The following is a 20,217-nucleotide window of genomic DNA, read 5'->3' as shown; positions in this document are numbered from 1 at the left end:
ATGGCTTCCCGCCCTGATTGCGCCAGAAGTCTCAGCCAAAAGTGACCTGAGCCACCGGTTCTCGCTTTTGAGCCAGGACAGATCAACCAACAGCTGAGGGATAGCATGTCGTACCAATGAATCGTTGATAGCGCTATCGAGATGAAACTTTGCCGTTGCTGTTGCGCGTAAAATGGTAAGTTTTATTGTACTCAGAAGGGAACTTTGTAAAACCCTGAAAAGAAGGGTATTAATATTGCCGCTTGCAAATACTTTGCCCTCTAAAATAGACCTCTAAAATAGACCACGCCTGTCTCTTAATATGAGTGGACACGAGATAGGCGAGGGCTGATTTAGCTTTATGCTTTGCTGGGGGCCGCTTTTAGGCAGAAACTCGGTTTGGCCCGTTTCCAAGTCGTAGAAAAGCGCCTTGGTCGAGAAAACAGAGCCCCAAGCTCGGATCTTAGACCGTACTGGCGAGATATATAAATCAGACCTAGGTTTAAATTAAGAGCTGGCTGGATTAAAATCGAGATTATTGACGAGATAATAAGCATGCGTTGGCCAAAATATCTGCAAACGGCAATAACGTTAGTAGCAGATAGTACTGCTGTTGCAAAATCCTGGTTGAGGCAATTCTAGCTTCGAACAGTATGATTTAGCAGTGTGCAGGTACTTAAAATCAGGACTGTTGTCAATACAGGATTGTCGTACAGCACAGCACAGAGTGTGGATGAAGGTAGAAAGCAGCGACTAGATAAAAACTGTTTTCTGCAGAAGGAGCGGCCTTAAAAATGGCACCGAATGTGGCTCTTGCCACATTTTGACCCTCTGGGACAAGCTTCCCAGTAAACTTCAATCAAGCTGCGCGAAAGCTGATTTGCTCGTTCCGTGGAATATACACGTCCCTCATTGGTCGAAACCCACTTTTGCTCGTTTTCTGCCAATGCGCCCGGTTTCTGCGCGTAAGCTAAGAAAATGTGCCCACCGCTGGAGCTCGGGCTCACTCGGCAAGGAGAACCGCGTGACACCAGCACCAGCAGCCTCAGAGGCCCATGGGGAACTCGACGTCCAAGAAGGCCAAGCGCCACTCCGTCAGCAACCGCGAGCTCGAGAAGTTCACACAGCCGACGGGGTACGTGCGCGCGTAACCCTGCAGTGTAACCTCCGCCCTCGGGGACTGACAACCTCTCGTGTGTGTGTCTTCCAGCTTGTACCCGAGCTGTCCGTGGGAGCTCAAGGCCGCGCGCCGGCTCATCGTCGAGCGCAAGATCGCGCCGCGCTTCCCTGGCCGCGAGGCGAAGGAGGGATGCTTCGCGCTCGAGTGCCCGATCTGCTTCATGGTACGCGCAGGAGGGAGGAGGAGGGCCGTGGTTCGTTTTGAGTCCAGCGACTGACCTCCAGTGCGTTGTGGTTGTGTCTACCTACTGCAGTTCTACCCCGGCAGCCTCAACATGTCGAGCTGCTGCAACAAGCCCATTTGCTCCGAGTGCTACCTGCAGATCCGCCCGCCGCAGAAATCCATTTGGTGCGTGCCGACATCCGTGCTTGAAGCTCGACGTACTGGGACCTCGTGTTGATTGATGCGTCGTGAGTACATGTAGCTGTCCATTTTGCAACCAGGAGGCGTTCACGATTCGATACACGGCGCCGTCGCCTGCGGAGCTGGCGACCATCCGCTCCATGAAGGTACGTTAAACTACCGACAGCCGCCCTCTGTCGGTCTTTGTGAGAAACTCATGTCGAACTCCTGGTTTATGTTACCTACGTCGCAGGACTTGAGGTCTCCGCGCCGCAGCAGCGCCATCGGCATCCCCAAGCGCCCCGAGCCGTCGCAGCCAGAGGCGACCTCCAGTCCTCATAGTGTGCAGTATGCGTCGGTGGAAGACCGACACCGCATCCGCGACTCGCTGCGCTCGCAGCTCAGCATCAGCGACAAGCCGGTGACCAACAGCCCGCACCCGAACAGTATGGCGTCGCTTAATGATGCGGCGTCGCATCTCCTCGCGACGCCCGCGGACGCCGCTCGTCTTGAGGAGTTGATGCTGCTGGAGGCCATTCGACGGTCCATGCAAGACCTCCGCGTCGGAAAGAACGACGAGCAGAGAGGAGGGTCGCAGAGCAGCCAGCGGCCCACGCGCGGCAGTGGCGAGGACGAAGACAGCGACGGCGACTACGCCGATGTGGCGCCGCTGAGCGCGTCCCAGATCACGGTGAGCGCCTCCGGTGTGGTAAACTATTCGTCGTCGGCCCCGTTTGACCCCGCACAGCACGCCGTGCGCAACAGCGACACGCCCCCGCCGCGCCGGTCGTCAACCACTCAGAGCTGGAACCCCTTCGACGATTGAAAGGGGCTGTCGCCAGTTATACGACAACCAATGGACGTGTCGAATGTGGACGTTGGTGCGTTTGAGTGGAAGCTGCGTGGGTGCATGGTCACGAGGTATGGTTCGTGCTGGCTGGAGGGGCAGCGACGAAATGGACGTCTATCTATCGGAGAAGAGAGGGGCGCGGACGAGTACGTCGAACGGAAGGCGCTCGTTAAGTTATTGGCGTCGCATCAGTATATAATCGATATCAGTTTTTGTTGGCTCGAGTCGAGACCGACCACCTTTGACCCTTACGATCGTGTCGCGATCCACTCGGATTGCTGCAGTTGAAGTGAGTCCAAGCGGAATCTGTTCCACCACCAAGGTGTCGGAACATCCGCCGGCCGTTGCCGTGTCTCTGTAGCATTCCATAGACGGTTGGCTGGCTGAGAAATCCTCATCCTCATGGCCGAGCGCAGCGTGCGCGTATTCACTGTGGCCAGCGAGTCGCGCTATGTGGTGGTGCGCAACGTGCCGGCGCTCGGGGTGATCGAGGACCTGCTCAAGCGGCTCAGTCTATACGGGAAGGTCTGCGAGTACCGACTGCTGGACCACGCGGACGACCGGCAGGCGGCGCTGCGGTTCGAGCAGGCTGAAGACGAAGACAACGAGTTCACGGACACGGTGTGGGTGCAGTACGAGACGGTGAACAACGCGCGCCACGCCAAGGCGCGCGGCGTGCAGAAGCCCTTTTACGGCAGCCGACTGCAGATATCCTACGCGCCGCAGTTCGAGTCGCACGAGGATACAGCAGACAAGCTGGCAAAGAGACGGCAGCTGCTGCAGCGTCGAGCTCGGCCCAACTTCCCTCATGGAGAGAGGAGAGTAGCAACGACGACGAACAAGAGGCCAGCAGAATGGAATCCGCCCCTACCGCCCCCGCTTCCTGCTGCTGAAGATAACGGAGACTTCATTGGACCACAATTGCCTTCAAGGCCACCACATGTTGCACCTAGACTGCCACCAGCACAACCAAGGCCACAACTTCCACATCCAAGACAACCCCCGCTGCCGGCAAGAGCACCACAGCAAAACACTAAACGACGCCGTATATGAAGAGTTCGGCCATGAATTAGACCCCGAGGTCAGCAACAAATAACGCGCATCTACACAAGCTGCTTGAACTGGCGCCGCATGGAGCGGATAAACAGCGCCAAGTCGCCCGTCTCGTTCAGATCTCGCACCAGGTCGCTCAGCGAAGCCACGTTCTCGTTGCAGTTGTCAACTACAGTAAAAAAAGGAGTAAATCAACCCGTCAGTGTCTTTATGATCTCTCTCACCAGCAACCGAGCAGCCATCTCACCAATGTATTTGTCAGTGATCGGGTCGATTGTGATCCGGAAGGAGAACTCGCGACTGGGATTCTGCGCGTCGATCTGCGTGAACCGAACCACAATTCGGTCGGCTGCAATAACAATTTCCACATCAGTACACTCCTTCCTCGCCCCACCTGCAGGTACTGCATTGCACTCACCCTCCGTGTGCTCGAAGAAGAGCCCGAGCTTCTGGTACATGGCGAGCCCCTGCTGGAGCTCATGCAGCTGCTGCTCCTGCGTCGAGCGCTGCCTCTGCGAGTCCGCTAGCAGTTGCTTGAGCCTGGCGTCCTCCTCCACCGTCTTCTCCACCAACTGCTTGACCACGGGCTCGCGCCTGCTCTTCTCGGCCTGCAGCACCTCGATCTCCACCTGGCTGGCGTTCAGCTCCCTCTCCTTGGCGTGCGTGTCTGCAAGTGAATTTTGTAGCCATGTTGCACCCGTCGTCAGCAATTTAGACGTATTGCAACTATTAAACTAAACTAAAATAATTGATGCACGCACCGGCCGACAGCTTCTGGTGCTCGATCTGCAGAACTTCGCGCTTGCGCTGGGCCTCGTCCGCTGCGCGCGCGTGCTCCTGGGACTGCAGCTGGTCCGCGCGCTTCTCCTCGAGGATGCGCGCCATCTGTGCCTCCACCCACGCCTCCAGCTCCGTGCGCGTGCTCAGGTTCAGCTGCACCAGCGCCTCCGTCTCGAGCGGCGCCGGCAGCTCCGCCGGCCGCCAGGTCTCCTGCATATTCAAAAGTGGCGCCAAATGACAATATTTTTTTGAGTAGGAATTGAATGAGGCTGACAATAATTGTGATGTGGCGCACGTAAAATGAAGTTGAAGTGGACGACTGCAGTATCGAGGACTCGGAGGTCCTGCCATGTCTTACAACTCCATGCTTATTATCTACTGCTCTTTCAACTAACTAAAGGAACGAGGACGCGCACATTTGATGGATGGGGGTCACTGTACAAAAGTCCACCGCGCGTGGTTGATCCCATCGCTCAGGCCATGGCGACGGGGCTCTTGGCGGTGGCCACTGGGGTCTTGACCTCGACGTACGACGGCGTGGTGGCCGTGTGGTTGCTGCGGCTGAAGAGCAGCTCGATGTCCTCCAGCAGAATGCCCTTGGTCTCGGGGCAGTAGAAATAGATGAAGAGGCCGCACAGCAGAGCGAGCCCCGCGAACATGAAGAAGACGCCGTTGATGTTCATGTACGGGAAGAGCTTGACGACCTCGGTCATGAGCGCGCCGCCGATCCAGTTGGCGGCGGTGGCCACAGACACAGCGGACGCGCGCACGTTGAGCGGGAAGATCTCGGAGCAGTAGATCCAGGGCAGCGCGCCCCACGACACGGCGTAGCTGAAGACGAAGAAGGCCGTACCAAGGCAGATAAACCAGCCACCGACCGTGGGGCAGCCAGAGTCGTCGACGTTGCCGTCGCAGATCGCCGTGAACAGAATGGCAGCGAAAAGGTGGCCGATGACCATGCCCACAGCTCCGATCATGGCCATGTAGCGACGTCCGTACTTGTCCAGCCAAATCAAACCTGGCGTCGTGCTCAAGCAGTTGACGCCGCTGAGCAGCAGCGACGCGTAGATGCCGGCGCCCGTGATATCCTTGAAAATGAGCGAGCCGTAGGTCATAATGGGGTTGATGCCGGTCGCCTGCTGTCCAAGCTGCAGCGCCATGGCGATGAACACGCGTCTCCGAACCGTGGGCTCCCACAGACCACGCATGCCCTTGTTACCGGTCTCCTCCTGCGTGATCTGGTCTCCGATAGCTTCGAGCTCGTGGCGCACGTCGTCCGTCTGTCGCAGGCGCTTGAGCACCGCCTCGGCCTGCTCCCTGCCCTTCCGCTGGTACGTCCAGCGAGGACTCTCGGGCACGCAGAAGATGCCGCACATGACGATGATCGGCGGGATCATGGACACCGCGTTACTGATGCGCCAGCCGTTGCTGTCGTCCATGACGAGGATGTTGATGAGGTTGGCCAGCCACTGGCCGAACGTCACGGGGAGCACCATCAGGCCCGACAGACGCGCGCGAAGCTCCTTCGGCGCCACCTCCGAGCCGAACAGAGGCAGCGAGAACGACGAGTTGCCGACACCGAAGCCCTGCACGATACGCGCCAGATACATGAGCGTGTGGTCCTGCGCGGGGTTCAGACAGACCCAGGTCGTGCCGATGCAGAAGAGGACGCCGGCCGACATGATGGTGGCGCGGCGACCGAAGCGGTCGGCGATGTAGCCGCCGATGAGAGCGCCCACCAGACACCCGAGGTTGTACACCATGTTGTACCAGACCGTGAACGTGGTCCACTCGCCGGGCAGGTCCGAAGACGCCTTGGTGCAGTCCTCGTACGTGAAGTTGTGCCAGCCGACGCAGTAGTCGTTGAGGAACGAGTCCATGATCAGCACGCCGGACGTCACGCCCTGGTCGTAGCCGAAGAAGAAGCCGCCGAGCGACGCGAACGCGCACACGATGATGGCGTATCGGCTGCTGCCCGTGGTCGGGGTCTCGGCATCGTGGAAGCTGTTGACGTTCACGCTCGCAACCATTGTGTGGACGCTCCTGGTTACGTGGCGGTGAGTCTTGAAGATGTCCACCGAAGCTGGTCGGGGCGAGGAGGAGGAGGCTGGAGGAGCTTCGGGGCCGGAGAGCAAATTCAGGAATGAACGTAGGGGAATGAAGGCGCCGCGTGCGTTTCTCGCTCGAGCCGAGCTCCATCGTCGGCTCGGGGTCTCCAGAGCCAGGGGCATAGTCTCGGCTCCCCTTTCACGTGATCCTGCGGATGGGCCCTTCCACGCCTGTCAAGCGTGAGCCGGACCGTCTTTGAGTAGCCATCTGCGAGCGCAACGCGCGGCACCAGGACAGAACCTGCGATCCCACATTGCCGGCGGCCACGCGCAAGTACAGCTTCAGGAACGGGCTCGCCGCGTCTCGCGCGCTGTAGCGGAATGACTGCGGTCTCGGCCGCGAGCCCCTGCGTCGCGCACTACCCTGCCGAAAGAGATGTCGTGCACGCGCCGGGCTGCATGGGTGCGCCGCTGACGAGCGAGTCAAACCTGGGCTTGGGAACGCAGCTTGAATCCGAAGAAACGCGCGCAGACGACGGCGAGGGAGCCACGCCACGCCGGCCTTCAAGCGGCGAGGTTGCGGCCGAAAAATTAGAACCGGTCGTCCGCAGGCAGCTTGCACCTTCGGCGGCGGCGAGCAGGCACTCGGCGTGTTCGGGTGCGACTAACTTTAGTCTGCGAGGAATCCTCGCCGAGGATCGCTGGATCATCTACCGGTAGCCGAGAACGTCAAGTCAATCGGGAGGCTGCTGTTTGCTGGTGACTCAGCTCATTATCAGCGACAGCGATCCTTTGGCTGTGGCGTGGGCTGGTGCGAGAGCCCTGCAAAGCAATGGTTAGCCATTTCGACGTCACCGGCACCGCAAAATGGTAAGCTCGAGCGGTCACTGAGCGTCAACCCGACGCCCTATACAGTCCAATACCGAGACCAGAGGCACCATATGCCCTCGGCCAAGATCTACAGCATTATGCGATGCCCGCTTGAACTTCTCCCCAATTGTGCTCGACGTCGTGTACCGGACCAATGCTCAAGCGAGCGCCTACATATTGCAGAGCGTTTAACGCTGGAGACATGCTACCAGAACCGTGGCAGCCACGACCAGTATGGAGGTGGCAAAGGGGGCGGCGGCGAGGAAGCCCCACCACCAATAGTGCCGGTCACTCGTCTAATAAAGACCAAGTTGCAGTTGTGCTGACCAGTGGTAGCGATGGCACGAAGGGCAGACTCTCCCGATCCCGTGAAGGCATTCAACAACAACTTCAACGAGATGACGCAGGCTGCAGCGTCGGCCCACGGCTCGGAGGGGCCAAGTTGGCCGCCAACCGTGCGTGAAGCTCTGTGAACTGCTCAAAGCCATCCGATTCTAGAACGCTGGCACTTTGCTGCACATCACCGTGTGCCGTCCATCTTCCTTGAAAACTGAAGTTCGACTATCGCATCTTTTCCTTAGTCGAACTTCAGTTTTCGTATCTGACATCTGAAGCTGAAGCACATGGCGCAGCGCTACAACACCAAGTCTCTCTGCAGTAGCAAGCGGCACGGACTTGCGTCGTATATTTAATTTAGAACACCACACATTAGTGAGCGACGAAGTCACTGCTGCTGCTACAAATACATGTACGACAGCGAGGAGGACGACCATTGTACAAACGCCCGCTGCCTTGCTCTAGACCACAGCGACAGCGCTCTTCCTGCTCTCAACTGGAGTCTTGGCCTCGACAAACGACGGAGACGTAGAGGTGCTGTATCCACGGTTGAATAACCCCTCCACGTCCTCCAGCAGGAGGCCCTTGGTCTCTGGGCAGAAGAAGTAGATGAACAGCCCGCAGCACACAGCCAGACCCGCGAACAGGAAGAAGACGCCGTTGATGTTCAGGTATGGGAACAGCTTCACGACTTCCGTCATGACGGCGCCGCCGATCCAGTTTGCAGCCGTCGACATGGACACCGCGGACGCGCGGACGTTGAGCGGGAAAATCTCCGAGCAGTAGATCCACGGCAAGGACCCCCAGGAGACGGAGTAGCTGAAGACGAAGAACGCAGTGCCGATGCAGATGAACCATCCACCAACCGTGGCAGCCAGCATTGTCGACGTTGCCGTCGCAAACAGCGGTGAACAGGATGGCGGCGAAGAGATGACCGATGACCATGCCCACAGCACCGATCAGCGCCATGTAGCGACGTCCGTACTTGTCCAGCCAAATCAAGCCCGGACCCGAGCTCAAAAAGTTGACACCGCTAAGCAATAGCGAGGCGTAGACGCCAGCATCCGTGATGTCCTTGAAGATCATCGAGCCGTACGTCATATTGGGGTTGATGCCCGGGGCTTGCTGGCCCAGTTGAATCACCTTTCCGATGATAACGCGGCGCCGAATCGACGGCCCCCAAAGTCCGCGCAGACCCTTGTTGCCGGTCTCCTCTTCGCTAATTTGGACTCCAATGGCGTCCAATTCGTCGCGTACGTTGTCCGTTTGACGCAGACGCTGGAGGACGTTTTCGGCCATTTCTCGACCCTTGTGCTGGTACGTCCACCGAGGACTCTCAGGCACGCAGAAGATGCCACACAGCACGATAACGGGCGGGATCATCGAGACGGCGTTGCTGATGCGCCAGCCCTCGTCCGTATTCTCCACGAGAATGTTGATGAGGTTGGCGAGCCACTGGCCGAAAGTGACCGGGATGGCCATGAGTCCGGCCAGACGACCACGAAGCTCCTTTGGAGCCATCTCGGAGCCGAACAGCGGCAGCGAGAACGACGAGTTGCCAACACCGAAGCCTTGGACGATACGCGCGAAGTAGATCATGGTGTGCTCTTGCGACGGAGTGACGCATAACCAGCACGTGCCGATGCAAAAGAGCACGCCGGCCGAGAAGATCGTGGCGCGGCGGCCGAAGCGGTCGGCAACGTAGCCACCGATCAGTGCACCGACCAAGCAGCCGAGGTTGTACACCATGTTGTACCATACGGTGAACGTGGTCCACTGCCCAGGGAGATCGGACGACGAGCGTGTGCAATCCTCGTACGTGAAGTTGTGCCAGCCTACGCAGTAGTCCTCTAGGAACGAGTCCATGATCAAGACGCCGGACGTGACGCCTTGGTCGTAGCCGAAGAAGAAGCCGCCGAGCGAGGCGAACATGCACACGATGATGGCATAGGTCTGGCTGCCTTCGGTGGGGCCATCGCGGAAGCTATTGACACTCACTCTCAGCTCGGGCGCGGCCATTAGAGGAAGTTGAAGTGACGGTTGTGGCGAATCAAGATGTCAACCAAGACTGGTTGAAGAGGGGGGTCTGCAGCTGCTGCTTCTCACCGAGATGGTAAATTGAAGAATGAAGTGGACTTCGAGTGCCCTTTTGACGGCTTGCCACCAACTTCGAGGAGGGCTGTCCGAGATTGGGGCCGCGACACCCGGTGGGATTCACCACTGCGTTCCAGAAGGGAAAGGCACGCATTGGGTTAGTGACCGGGCGACACGATGGACTCCACTTGTCGGAGCGTAAGCAAGCATTTGCAATTGTGCACTACAGGATCACACCTTCATCGGAATACCTCCTTTCTGCGCAAATACTTGGGGCGTTTTGGCCATTTTTGCCCAAATCGAGACCAGTACCATGCGTGCGCGGGGCTCATAGTCTGCGAGGAGTGTGAAGTCGATGGCCTTGTAGCTGTGCGCTCCATTTTGACGCTGGCCTTGCGTTTTGGTCGTCGCGGGCAGTTCTTGTGACAGGGAGGCCTGTTTACCCATTACCTCGCTGCGCGGATCCGATGCACATAATGCTTCACGCCCGAAGTGGCCATATGGCACGCATGAAGCATGCAATGCGCTAACTTCGAGCTCAGCGCAACTTTCACCATATAAGTTGGATGTGCTGAGCGTGGGTGTATCTATCCTACTCACGCCCAGCTCACTCGAGTTACCCGGCAATATTAAGAGGGCTGAAAGGATTTAACACGCTGCGGATCATAATCGCTGTCTGTCAAAGAGCTGCGGTCGGTCGACCGCGAAATCAACTGTGCGCGGCTGTAAGAGCATGCAGCTGTCGCAAACGTCCGACTTACCGTGACGGCACCTTCCAACGAGCCGAACCTCGAGCCCCAACGATGGCCTCGAAATTACTTTGACAAGTCTCCAGAGGGACTGGTGCGGAGTGCTCGCGGCTTCGTATAACATCGTCAAGTTCATCGTGGCGATGTAGTCGCGCATCGCACGAAGATCGCCGTTGGCGATTCGCCAATCGCCAATGGCGATTGACACAAATGTCTCAGCCCAAGTGCATGCTCCTGATCCAGGACTCCTGGACCAGGAGTCCTGAACGTCAGGCCGACCACGTGTACTTCACGGTCAACATGACATCTTGCGAGAGCTTCTGACTGCAGCACATACATATTATTTGCCTTGAGCTCGTCGCTATTCGAAAGAATCTGCAATACTTATCCGATCAAGTTGAAGTTCACACCATGACAATTGTATATACTTTGTACTGTAAATATCCCTGGTAAAGCAATGCTGATGTTGAGTCGGGTATCTTTCCCTCGAAATTGATGTACTTCTACGGTAGTGCATCGGGATGTACATGTAGTGCAGCACTGGAGACTGTGGTGGGCATCACGGTGATGCTGCAGCTGCAGTATCGTGCAGCGGCGTCGGCAACTTGCCGAGCAAATCCCTTCTAGAACCCTCGCTCCCGCGCGAAAAAAGTATAAAGGGGTAGATGACGGGTGGCGCGGTCGTGATAAGCATCGCAGATGACGGTCCCTGTCATCATGACAGTCGTGGAGGGAAACCCTGGGTGCTTACCCCAGAGGTCCCGCCATCATCTTCACGAGTGTAGCCCTTGCGCGTCGATGCGTGGCTCGAATTGGCACATTCATCATCGGCTCGTACCTAGCAAGTTTCGGTGTGCGCTTGGACGCAAGTTAGTTGATTAACGAAAGCATTTATAGCTCAAGGCGGTAAGCAGACTGTGCAGCGAAAGCACAGAGAATGAAGAAGTTGTTACATTTTTAGAAGACCTGAGTTCATTCCTCGCGCCCTACAAAATGAAGTATCCCCAGTGATGCAATGCTCAGAGTCTCCAAGCTAGGAGAGATCTTAGTTCTGCTCGACGTCGCCCCAGCCGCTGCTGCCACTGCTCGCTACCGAAGTTGAAGCTGGCGTCGGCTTGGGAGTTGATGTCGTAGTAGCCGCTGGAGTCGCACTAGGCTTCGGTGTCGCGGACGTCGAAGTAGTCGTTGCAGCCGGAGCCGTCGTTGGTTTACGCGTCGAGCTCGTGGTCGATGTCGATGTCGATGTCGATGCCGGTGTCGGCCTCGGCGTCGATGGCTTTGGCGTGGATGTGAGCGTGGGCGAGGGCGTCACCGGTGATGACGGAGGCGCGGCCGTTGCCCTAGTTGGCGTTGGCGTCGGCGTCGGAGTAGATGTGGGTGTGGTTATACCTGTTTTCGTTGCAGTCGCTGGCGCCGGAGACCCCACAACCGCGGCCTTGAGCTTCGCGACGATCGTGTTGTTGTCCACCGTGTCCTCCGAAGAAGCCGAGCCCGACATCGAGTCGCAATCCGCCATTTTGGAGGTCGTGGTCGATTTCGATGTCGATGTCGAGGTAGATACCGTCGAATTCGAGCTCGACGTGGTCGTCGATGAGCTGCTTGAGGTGACCGAGCTCGACGCCGTACTGGATGGAGCTGAGGAGGTTTTCGTGGCTTTCGTCGACGTCACCACCGAGGCGGACGTCAGTGCAGTCTTAGACGCTGTGGTCGAAGTGGAGACCGACGACGACGAGGTTGATCCCTTGGTGTCCGACTTGGAGGTCGTCGTGGTTGTGGCTGAAGTTGTGTTAGTTGAAGTCGAGTTGGACGTTGAAACAGTGCTCGTGCTCGTCGTCTTGGTGCTCGCTGCCGATGGCGAGTCCGTCGAGGCCGCCACTGTCCCCACCGGCGAAGGTGAGCTCGAGCTCGAGTTGGTCCCCGTAGCCACCGACCTCGTCCTGTTCGAGGCTGTCGTCGTCAATCCACTCTTGCTCACTCCGTGCTTCGTGTGGGTTTGAGCAGTGCACGGCGTCTGAGCGTAGAGCGGCAAATCGCGCTGGCCGGCATCGTCCGACGCCACGAGGTTCTCGATCGTGACGTTCTTGGACGCCAAGTCCGTCAGCACCGTGCGGACGTCGATCGCTGCGTTCGCGCAGCCTCCGCAGTGGTGAATGGCGACCACCAGGTTGTCGCTGGACGAGATCAAAGGCGACCCGGAGGAGCCTCCCTGCGTGTCAGCGTCGTGGCCCACCTGCTCCGTCCCGCAGCTTCCGTCCTCTCCAACGCTGAGGATCGTCGTGTCACCTCCGTCGTCCACAGTGCTCACGATGCGCTTGGCGTAGCCGTCCGGGTGCTGCGGCACGTAGATGGACTCGTTCACCACCGGCCCCGACTCGCGCAGCTGGAGATAACCGTACGCCGACAGGTCCACGCAGTCCGGCAGCTTCACCACCGAGTAGTCGATGTCCTCACTGTCGGCGATGAGTGTCGACGTCGTGGCCACGATCGTCCCGGCACAACCGAGCTGCGTCTCGCACTGGTCACTGCACGACGAGCTCTCAGCTGCGAACTCGAAGTCCGTGGTGAGTGCCCAGTCCTCCTGCTCGAAGCAGTGGTGGTTGGTGAAGAGGTGGCCCTCGCTGCCTCCGAGCCAGCCAGTGCACAGGTACGTGCCGTTGATCAGCAGTCGAGCGACGGCCTGCGCCTTCTTGTAGGCTTGAGGCAGCCCCTCGGACAGGTTCGTGCCGGGCGCGTAGCACTTGGCGGGCAGCGACTGGTCTCCGTCGCCGCAGATGGACTCCTGGTCCATGGTCGGGTATCCGCGCGAGTAGCCAGTGATGCGGTAGCCCTGTCCGGCTGTGGCAGCTCCGACGGACTTGTACGTGACGGTGACGGAGTTACCGGGCACGAAGCTGGCGATGAACGTGCCGCTCTGGTCCCGCCCCCGCCCTGTGTACGTGTGCGAGACGGAGGAGTTGGCGTCTGGGGACGAGATGACCACGGAATCTCCGTCCGGCAGGTTGAAGTCGGCGAAGTGGACGGCGATGTACGACGCGAATTGGTACGAGATGAGGTCCTCGCGGGAGGTGCCGGCGGTCACGTTGATGTCGAGGGGCTCCGTCGTGCCCACGATGGCGACTCCATTGGAGGTGTACTCGATGCCCGACGCGAAGCGGAGAGTTACGACGAGACTGAAGAGTGAGAGGAGAGGCTTGAGCAGCGTCATGGTGACGAAGGAAGGGTGGGTGGGTGGGGGGATATAACTTGGTTGGATGTACGCAGCAAATTGTAAAATGACGGAGCAAGGGACACCAAGTACAGACCCCCCCTGGTGCGAACGGAGGGTTTGTCAAATTTGTCGCTGGATTGTCATGCTCGGAATTGCATCCCGGGCACTAGAATTCCATGCATTTTGGCGCCGGAATGACTGGGCCAGTGTTACCTTCTCCGTACCTGCCGCGTCTGTATGGGTGAGTGAATTGGGGGCAGCGGAGAGGCGTTGAGTAGTGTCGAGTGGCACTTAGCGCCGTCGAAAACTGGTTCGATTTCCCGCTAGTGACAGCAAGATCTACTTATATACGATGCACTGTGGGGGGGGGGGGGGTGCCATTGGGTGCCTTCCAAAACCTACATAAAACGGTCTAATGCGACTCCGTTTAATACACCCTTTTATCCACCCTTGGTCACGTTTTATCCCGCATTAAAAAGCTGCACCGAAATCCGACGTCCAAAACCCTTATGAATTGGTTAATGTGTCCGGGAAAAACTGCCCAGGCACAAGATCAACACTACAATATTGTATTGTATCACAATGGGACAGATTTTGGCAGGACAAATTTTCTAACAATTTCTCTATATATCAAGATCTCGTTAGGCGCGAAAACCGTGCTTCGTATGCGCTTCATGCAAACTACTAGACACTCGTTCGACCGACTGCTGGAGCGTTTTTCCACGTTCTATTGTATCCCACGATTTAGGCCGAAAGGAGGACGACCCAGGAAGCTACAGCACCATCACCAAGTGCTTGGGCTTCTTTTGGCTTTTTACGTGGGGTCTATGCAGCACAAGTCTCTCTGTTCGAACTTCGGCGTCCCTCCCGCTACGCTGAGGCGTGTGCTTTCCGGTGCCGAAGAGTCTATGAAGAGAGCGCTGGCTGGGTTTTTGCCTGCTAGGATCGTTTGGCCGACGCTGGCTCGCCAAAAAGCTTTAGCGCGACTCACTGCTGCCCGAGCACCACTTCTTCCATTTACTTGGGGGTTTCTAGATGGGAAAAATTACTCGGTACGTTTATTTTACTTATCTTTCTTTACTTAAATAACAATGCTAACTAGAGCTTCGTGGCCGGTATGCTGCTGTTCAGGTGCAGGAGCCGTCGGAGCGCGATGTGCAGAATGCACATTACAATGGCTGACTCCATTCCGTGTATGTTACAGGAACGTTGTGCTTTAGCGCCGATGGGCTTATCGTGTGGAGCAAGCATAATTGTCCTGGAAGCTGGAACGACTCGGATACCAGCATAGAGTTTCGAGAGAGGCTCCTGGACCCAACGCCGAACCCTGACGATCGTTACGGTGTAATCGCCGACAGCGCATTTCCGTGTGGTAAGGATATGGTCGGCCGCATCATGACTCCGTTGAAGGAAGGCGATCTTAGTCGCCTGCTGCCGTCTGTCAGGACTGCGGCCCTCCTAAAATCTAGCGCTATTACCTTCGTTCGCCAAGCTGCTGAGTGGGGAATGGGCTCTGTCGAGAAAGTCTATCGCCGTTTGCTGCACCCCCTGCCATACGACAAGGAAAATCGCAAGCTTCGACTCGACAATCTCTTCCGACTTGCCAATTATCGTGTGCGAACAACAGGAGTAAGCCAGATTCGTACAACGTTCGTATTTGGTAAAGAGGACATGTAACTTGTTAATATGCAATACCTACAGACACCACCTTTTTTCCTACCGTCCTCTTTCTGCATTGCTCTGATCCTTACTTCGGCAGCATGTTCTTCAGCACAAGCATCATTTGCTCATGACGCTGCCTCGCCTCGGCACGATCGAGAGCCATCCTCTCCTCAAAGCGACGCTTACTCTCTTCGCGCTCGAGTTCAAGCCGGGTCTGGCGTGCGGCTTCCTCGCGGCGAAGCTCCTCTCGTTGAAGACGAGCAGCCTCGATCTCGTCATGTCTACGGGATTCTGCAGCCCTCGCTTCTTCCTGCCGAGCTCTTTCTCTCTCTTCGCGCTCTCTCTTTTCAATTTCCAGTCGTTCTCCTCTCTCGTCTCTGCGTCGTCGCTCCTCTGCTTCCGCGCGTCGGTCGCTGTCTTTTTGAAGGACTAGAAGCATGCTCATCAGCCCTCCGTTGGAAGTGGCCTGCTGTCGCTCGAGGGCATCAACGTCCTTTCCGATTTCGTCAAGGCGCTGTTTAACGCGAACCCGCTTGCCCTTCGCATACGTAGCGCCGTTAGTTGCTCCATCCGTCCTAGCTCCTTCGGCTGGAGAACGCTTACCGTTGGCGTTCAACATGTTCTGCGTCATTACTGCGATGTTGTCACACACACGCGCAAGTCTTGCCCGCCTAGGCGATTGCTGGCGTTGCTGAGATTTTCGTTCTCCTCGGCTTCACGGGCGTCTTCCTGTTCGCGGTTCGGGTCGCGACTCAGTGTTGGGCCGTCGGGGGTAGCCCTGGTTGGGATACGCTCGCGGCGCGGAGTTCTCGGTCGACCTGCTGCCCGCATTCCTCTCGTCGTTGGGGTTGACGTTGCAGCAGCATGCTGAGCAGACCGCAGGGAGTTGCGCCTCGGGGTATTCTCGGTTTCCAGCGTTGAAGGCGTACGAGAGTGCGTCGCCGAGGGGGCAGTTTCCTCCGTGGGAGCAGTCCCTTCAGTGCTTGATGCCGGCGACTGCGAGGACGCCGGTGCAGTGCGCGTAACAGCATCGCCGTCTTCAGATGATTCGTCAGCAGATAGATGGAAGTCAGCGGCTAAGCTGGCGTCGATAGGACCCGAATCGGTCATAATGGTGCCCTCAACCTGGGTAGTTGGTGTAGATGGGCCCTCGAGAGCCGTGCGCTGTGCGTACTGGCTAATTACGTCACCACCTCTGGCTTGGGCGGTACCAGACAAGACTTCATCGCGCTCTTCTTCCTCGGCTGGATCGAGGTCGTCCCCGCTTTCAACCGCGCCTGCGTCGCTTCCATTGTCATCTTGAGGTTGGCGATCGGTTGGACCAGCGCCTACTGGAAGGCCCACAGGTAGGGCATGGTCAAGCCACCTGCTCCCACATGTTGCGACCAAGAGGGACGATCTGCTCCACAACTTGGCAGAGAAGCATTTGGTCCTGGACCGAGTAGTTGTTGTATCCCGCACGTCTGCCGCGCTGTTACACATTTAAAGTAAGTTAGAAGCACAACGATACCCCAGTCTCTCTGAAAGCTTACCCCTGCCATGTTGACTTGGATCTTAGCGCGAGTTTCAGCTAACAGGTATATTGAAGAGTGAGGAGGGAAGTGTAAGACCTCATGTTGAAGATCAAACTTACTTGTTTCATTATGACCTTAACAAACTGCAACGAAATTTCTGTCTGCTAAACACTCGCAGAGTTCAAGACCTGACCTGTTTGCTAAACACTCGCGTATTTCAGAGCCTGACCACGTGACCGTTGCGAAGGTCCCTGGAGGGCTCACGACTCGTGCGCAGCGTCCGGGAGGTGCTGGATGTCTCGATGTTGGCAGCCATCCCAGCCACACCTACAGATGAACCATTGCTTGTCGCCGTACGACACAGTGACTTCCTCGCCGGCTTCGATGTCTCGCACTGCCACAGCAACCACAGTGAGGTGCGTGCCGCACTGCACCTCATGAAACCGCGCTGTCGGGTTACACGCATGGTTCATGAGGCGTAGCATAGTACCTCTCTCCAGCGCGTCAATTCCCAAGTGCTTGTTCCCCGTCGTGCGTGTCTTCAAGTGCATACGAAAGCCATCGTTGACGGGCCCATTTCGACATGGCGGGCCGAACAAGTCGATATGTCCCAAGTATTCCCCAAGCACTTCACCAGCAGCGATAGGTGCAGAAGCTAACAAGCCGCGCATACCGGTGCGCGAACTTCTACCGATAAGCAGAGAATCATTCTCACGTAGTGCGTTCCCACAAACACCACCAAAAGAACAATTTCGCTCGCAACAAAATCGACTTTCCTTGGCATTCAAACAAGCAGTAGCATTGCACCGAGTCTCACAGCCACACCCGGCGCCATTCCGGATACCCTGACAGGTGGAAACTTCCAGTGGCGGGGATTCCATTGTTCGTGCAAGAATACGACGTCGTCCGGCCATTCTTCGATCGTCCACTCCTCTTCAATTAGGTACATCCGCCCTTCGCCAAGCGTTCCCTCAGTGTTGAGCGGGTCAAACTCCGCGTCTGTCTCCGTATCCACCTCCGTGTTGAACTCCGTGTTGACCTCCGTGTCGGGCTCTGTGTCGGTCTCCGTGTCTGCTCTGCGTCTGGCTCAGCGTCTTGCTCCGTGTCGTGTTCCGTGCCGAACTCGGTGTCATTCTCCGCGTCTGGCCCCGTGTCGGGCTCCGCGTCGTGCTCCGCGTCTTCCGTGCCGTACTCCGTGCCGACCTCGGTGTCGTGCTCCTGGTCGAACTTGGTGTCGTGCTCCTGGTCGAACTGCTCTGCGTCTGGCTCCGGATCAGGCTCCGCGAAGGTTTCCAACGCGGCCGTCGTGGAGATCTCCTTGCCAAGCTCCGAGGCAGGCTTCGTTGATGCCTCAGAAACATTGGTGGGGCGCAAATGCGCGATAAGGCCAAGGGCTGCGAAGGCGGCAGGCTCCATGTACTTCCCCTTGTATACGCGAGATCGTAGCCGACGGCGTCGTTGGTCTCGACTTGAAGAATCTTGACGGGCTTGGGACGGACTGACGATGCGCATTCGACCCACTCGAGGCAGAAGGAGATAGTTCAAACTGCGCCAGCGATCGAACTTGCATGGTCGCTGCCTCCACGACCAGAGGATGCCTAACGATGAATCCCGAACGCAGTCGTGGACAAGGCGTCCTGGGTGATCCAGCTTCTTTCTTCTTTTTCGAGCGTGGACTCACACGTGGTGTTGCCTCGCGCTTACGCGAAGGGCTCATGCTTGACACCGTAGCTACATGCAGGTTCGAAACAAGAAAGGAAGTTAGCAATGAGATGTAAGAAAATATCGCCACTCATACATACCGATGCAGGCAGTCGTAGTTTGTTTGATAGGGCAGCTCAAGAGCCCGAACTCGAGCTTCTCCCGGCCGAAATACACCTGCGGAAACATGCAACACATCGTTCAGACGCTGGAAGAGACTCATATAGGCAAGGAGACGCACCGCTGAAGGCCAACGGCGGTGTTGCGGTTGTCTGCTTCTACGGCTTAGCCACTTAACATCTTACATGTAAGTAACCAGACCCCGTGCTATTCAAGAAAACGAGTGACGTACCGGTCAACTTCCTCCGGACGGCAGCACTTGCACTACAGCCGGTGAATCTGGAAATGAGAGCCTCGTTGCGCGCGCAGAGCAGAGCAGTAGCCCAGGAACGCCATGTTCGAACTTCAATCCAAAACCTTTGCTAAATAAAGGCTCTTGGTCGGACCAAAGAATTCAAGTTTAATCAGCAAGTTTAATGACCCCTTTAATGCGCCCTAACCCCAGTAATTAAACTTTTCTATGTAGGTTTTGGAAGGCACCCGGCTTCGATCCTCGTTCCATTCAATTTGACCACCACCGGAAGTTCGCAACGTCAGACTTCTTAGGATCAAGGTTTGTTTCAAGGAAACCAAAAGTCGGCTCCGATTGGTCAAAAGTCTCTTGTAATCCAGTCTGAATTTCCAAGCGAGGGGAGCCAAGCCAAGCGGAGTCGAAATGAAGCGCTCGTCCACCGCCAGCCGCTCAACGGGGGCGCGAAAGGCGGCACGCAGCGAGAAGACCTGCCGAACGACGCGGGCGGGCAAGAAGAGCCCGATCTTCTGGGACTCGGACGGTGTCGGCGGCGGCAAGTCTTCGCTTCGGGTGGTGCTGGACTGGTTCACCAACCCGACCAACTACGGCTCGTGGTGCGGCAGTGACCGGAGCAATGGCAACACGAAGGAGGCGTTGCTGAACGTCATAATGCAGCGCCTGGAGGCTGCTGGTATAAAGCATCGCAATAACGCCGGCGTGCGCGAGAAGATTAATAACCTCGAGAAGCAGTACCGCGAGGCGGAGCACTACCTGACCAGTGCAGAGGCTCGGGACGCGGACGAAACGAGTCGTCAAGCTGCTGTGCTTAGTCGTTGCCCCCACTACGACGAACTGCACAAGGTCATGTCCAAGCCAGCTGCCGCTAACGCTGACGCAGCAGTGGCACCACGACGTCGAGCTGGAGCAGACCGTCCACTTGTAGTCCGCCAACCAGCGGACCCTCCACTTGTAGTCCGCCCACCAACAAACCGTCCACTTGCAGCGGATCGTCCACTAGCTGTCCACCCACCGCCACCTCAATCTGGAGACCGTCCACTTGCAGCCCACCCAGCGCTACCGAACCGTCCACTTGCTGTCCACCCGCCACCAGCTCGCAGTCAATCCGGCGCCGACTCAGTCCAGTGGTTGAAGGACCAGCAGGCGGCAGTGCTGCGTGCGTACGGGGAGCAGCGGGCGATCCAGGAGCGTGAGCACAATCTGAAGGAGAAGGAGTTGAAGCTGAAGGAGCAAGAGCTGAAGCTCAAGGAGAAGGAAAACACCCGTGAAGACGCCCACGCAGAGATTGAGTTGGCCTTGAAAAACGTGCAGCTCGAGTCTGCTCAGCGTGAGGCGATGGTGCAGCTGCTACTTTCTCGCAAAAAGCTGCAAGACAGCGGAGTGGCGCAACACGAGATCGATTATCTCCTGCCGCTACCGTAAGTTACCTGTACGATCCATAAATTGGAGGGTCGTTTGAGGATACTAGAGTCGAGTCGAGT

At 57.3% G+C, this 20,217-nt stretch overlaps 11 protein-coding genes across 11 annotated transcripts; 5 read left to right on the top strand and 6 right to left on the bottom strand.

The window, feature by feature from the left end:
- Positions 1–1,001: 1,001 nt before the first annotated feature.
- Positions 1,002–2,201, top strand: PHYSODRAFT_354883 (hypothetical protein; the record flags this gene model as incomplete). The annotated part of the gene is made up of 5 exons (XM_009531695.1): positions 1,002–1,114; positions 1,190–1,322; positions 1,413–1,507; positions 1,584–1,668; positions 1,755–2,201. Coding segments are annotated over exons 1-5 (840 nt in total), but the record flags the coding sequence as incomplete, so codon positions are not given.
- Positions 2,202–2,753: 552 nt separating this feature from the next.
- Positions 2,754–3,388, top strand: PHYSODRAFT_334416 (hypothetical protein; the record flags this gene model as incomplete). Its single annotated transcript, XM_009531694.1, has 2 exons — positions 2,754–3,173; positions 3,305–3,388. The coding sequence occupies 2 exons, from the start codon at positions 2,754–2,756 to the stop codon at positions 3,386–3,388; spliced, it is 504 nt and encodes a 167-aa protein (XP_009529989.1).
- Positions 3,389–3,454: 66 nt separating this feature from the next.
- On the bottom strand, positions 3,455–4,400 carry PHYSODRAFT_316282 (hypothetical protein; the record flags this gene model as incomplete). Its single annotated transcript, XM_009531693.1, has 4 exons — positions 3,455–3,573; positions 3,652–3,753; positions 3,823–4,071; positions 4,166–4,400. 4 exons carry the CDS (start codon positions 4,398–4,400, stop codon positions 3,455–3,457), a joined length of 705 nt encoding a protein of 234 aa, XP_009529988.1.
- Positions 4,401–4,635: 235 nt separating this feature from the next.
- PHYSODRAFT_545721 (hypothetical protein) lies at positions 4,636–6,346 on the bottom strand. The gene has a single exon (XM_009531692.1). The coding sequence runs from the start codon at positions 6,212–6,214 to the stop codon at positions 4,658–4,660; it is 1,557 nt and encodes a 518-aa protein (XP_009529987.1). The 5' UTR covers positions 6,215–6,346; the 3' UTR covers positions 4,636–4,657.
- A 1,553-nt stretch (positions 6,347–7,899) lies between these two features.
- PHYSODRAFT_262381 (hypothetical protein) lies at positions 7,900–9,457 on the bottom strand (the record flags this gene model as incomplete). Its single annotated transcript, XM_009531691.1, has 2 exons — positions 7,900–8,257; positions 8,301–9,457. 2 exons carry the CDS (start codon positions 9,455–9,457, stop codon positions 7,900–7,902), a joined length of 1,515 nt encoding a protein of 504 aa, XP_009529986.1.
- Positions 9,458–12,385: 2,928 nt separating this feature from the next.
- On the bottom strand, positions 12,386–13,486 carry PHYSODRAFT_449763 (hypothetical protein; the record flags this gene model as incomplete). The annotated part of the gene is made up of 1 exon (XM_009531690.1): positions 12,386–13,486. A coding segment is annotated over one exon (1,101 nt), but the record flags the coding sequence as incomplete, so codon positions are not given.
- Positions 13,487–14,163: 677 nt separating this feature from the next.
- PHYSODRAFT_506870 (hypothetical protein) lies at positions 14,164–14,574 on the top strand (the record flags this gene model as incomplete). The annotated part of the gene is made up of 1 exon (XM_009531689.1): positions 14,164–14,574. The coding sequence occupies one exon, from the start codon at positions 14,164–14,166 to the stop codon at positions 14,572–14,574; it is 411 nt and encodes a 136-aa protein (XP_009529984.1).
- Positions 14,575–14,671: 97 nt separating this feature from the next.
- PHYSODRAFT_508043 (hypothetical protein) lies at positions 14,672–15,166 on the top strand (the record flags this gene model as incomplete). The annotated part of the gene is made up of 1 exon (XM_009531688.1): positions 14,672–15,166. A coding segment is annotated over one exon (495 nt), but the record flags the coding sequence as incomplete, so codon positions are not given.
- Positions 15,167–15,236: 70 nt separating this feature from the next.
- Positions 15,237–16,577, bottom strand: PHYSODRAFT_316280 (hypothetical protein; the record flags this gene model as incomplete). Its single annotated transcript, XM_009531687.1, has 4 exons — positions 15,237–15,773; positions 15,806–15,880; positions 16,178–16,482; positions 16,538–16,577. 4 exons carry the CDS (start codon positions 16,575–16,577, stop codon positions 15,237–15,239), a joined length of 957 nt encoding a protein of 318 aa, XP_009529982.1.
- Positions 16,578–16,925: 348 nt separating this feature from the next.
- On the bottom strand, positions 16,926–17,336 carry PHYSODRAFT_507033 (hypothetical protein; the record flags this gene model as incomplete). Its single annotated transcript, XM_009531686.1, has 1 exon — positions 16,926–17,336. One exon carries the CDS (start codon positions 17,334–17,336, stop codon positions 16,926–16,928), a length of 411 nt encoding a protein of 136 aa, XP_009529981.1.
- A 1,805-nt stretch (positions 17,337–19,141) lies between these two features.
- On the top strand, positions 19,142–19,585 carry PHYSODRAFT_506826 (hypothetical protein; the record flags this gene model as incomplete). The annotated part of the gene is made up of 1 exon (XM_009531685.1): positions 19,142–19,585. A coding segment is annotated over one exon (444 nt), but the record flags the coding sequence as incomplete, so codon positions are not given.
- Between the last annotated feature and the right edge of the window lie 632 nt (positions 19,586–20,217).

The sequence above is a fragment of the Phytophthora sojae genome (genome assembly GCF_000149755.1).
Source record: "Phytophthora sojae unplaced genomic scaffold PHYSOscaffold_5, whole genome shotgun sequence".
Classification (NCBI taxonomy): Eukaryota; Oomycota; class Peronosporomycetes; order Peronosporales; family Peronosporaceae; genus Phytophthora; species Phytophthora sojae.
Note: the sequence above shows the minus strand (reverse complement) of the source record. Positions and strands in the feature narration are given on the sequence as shown.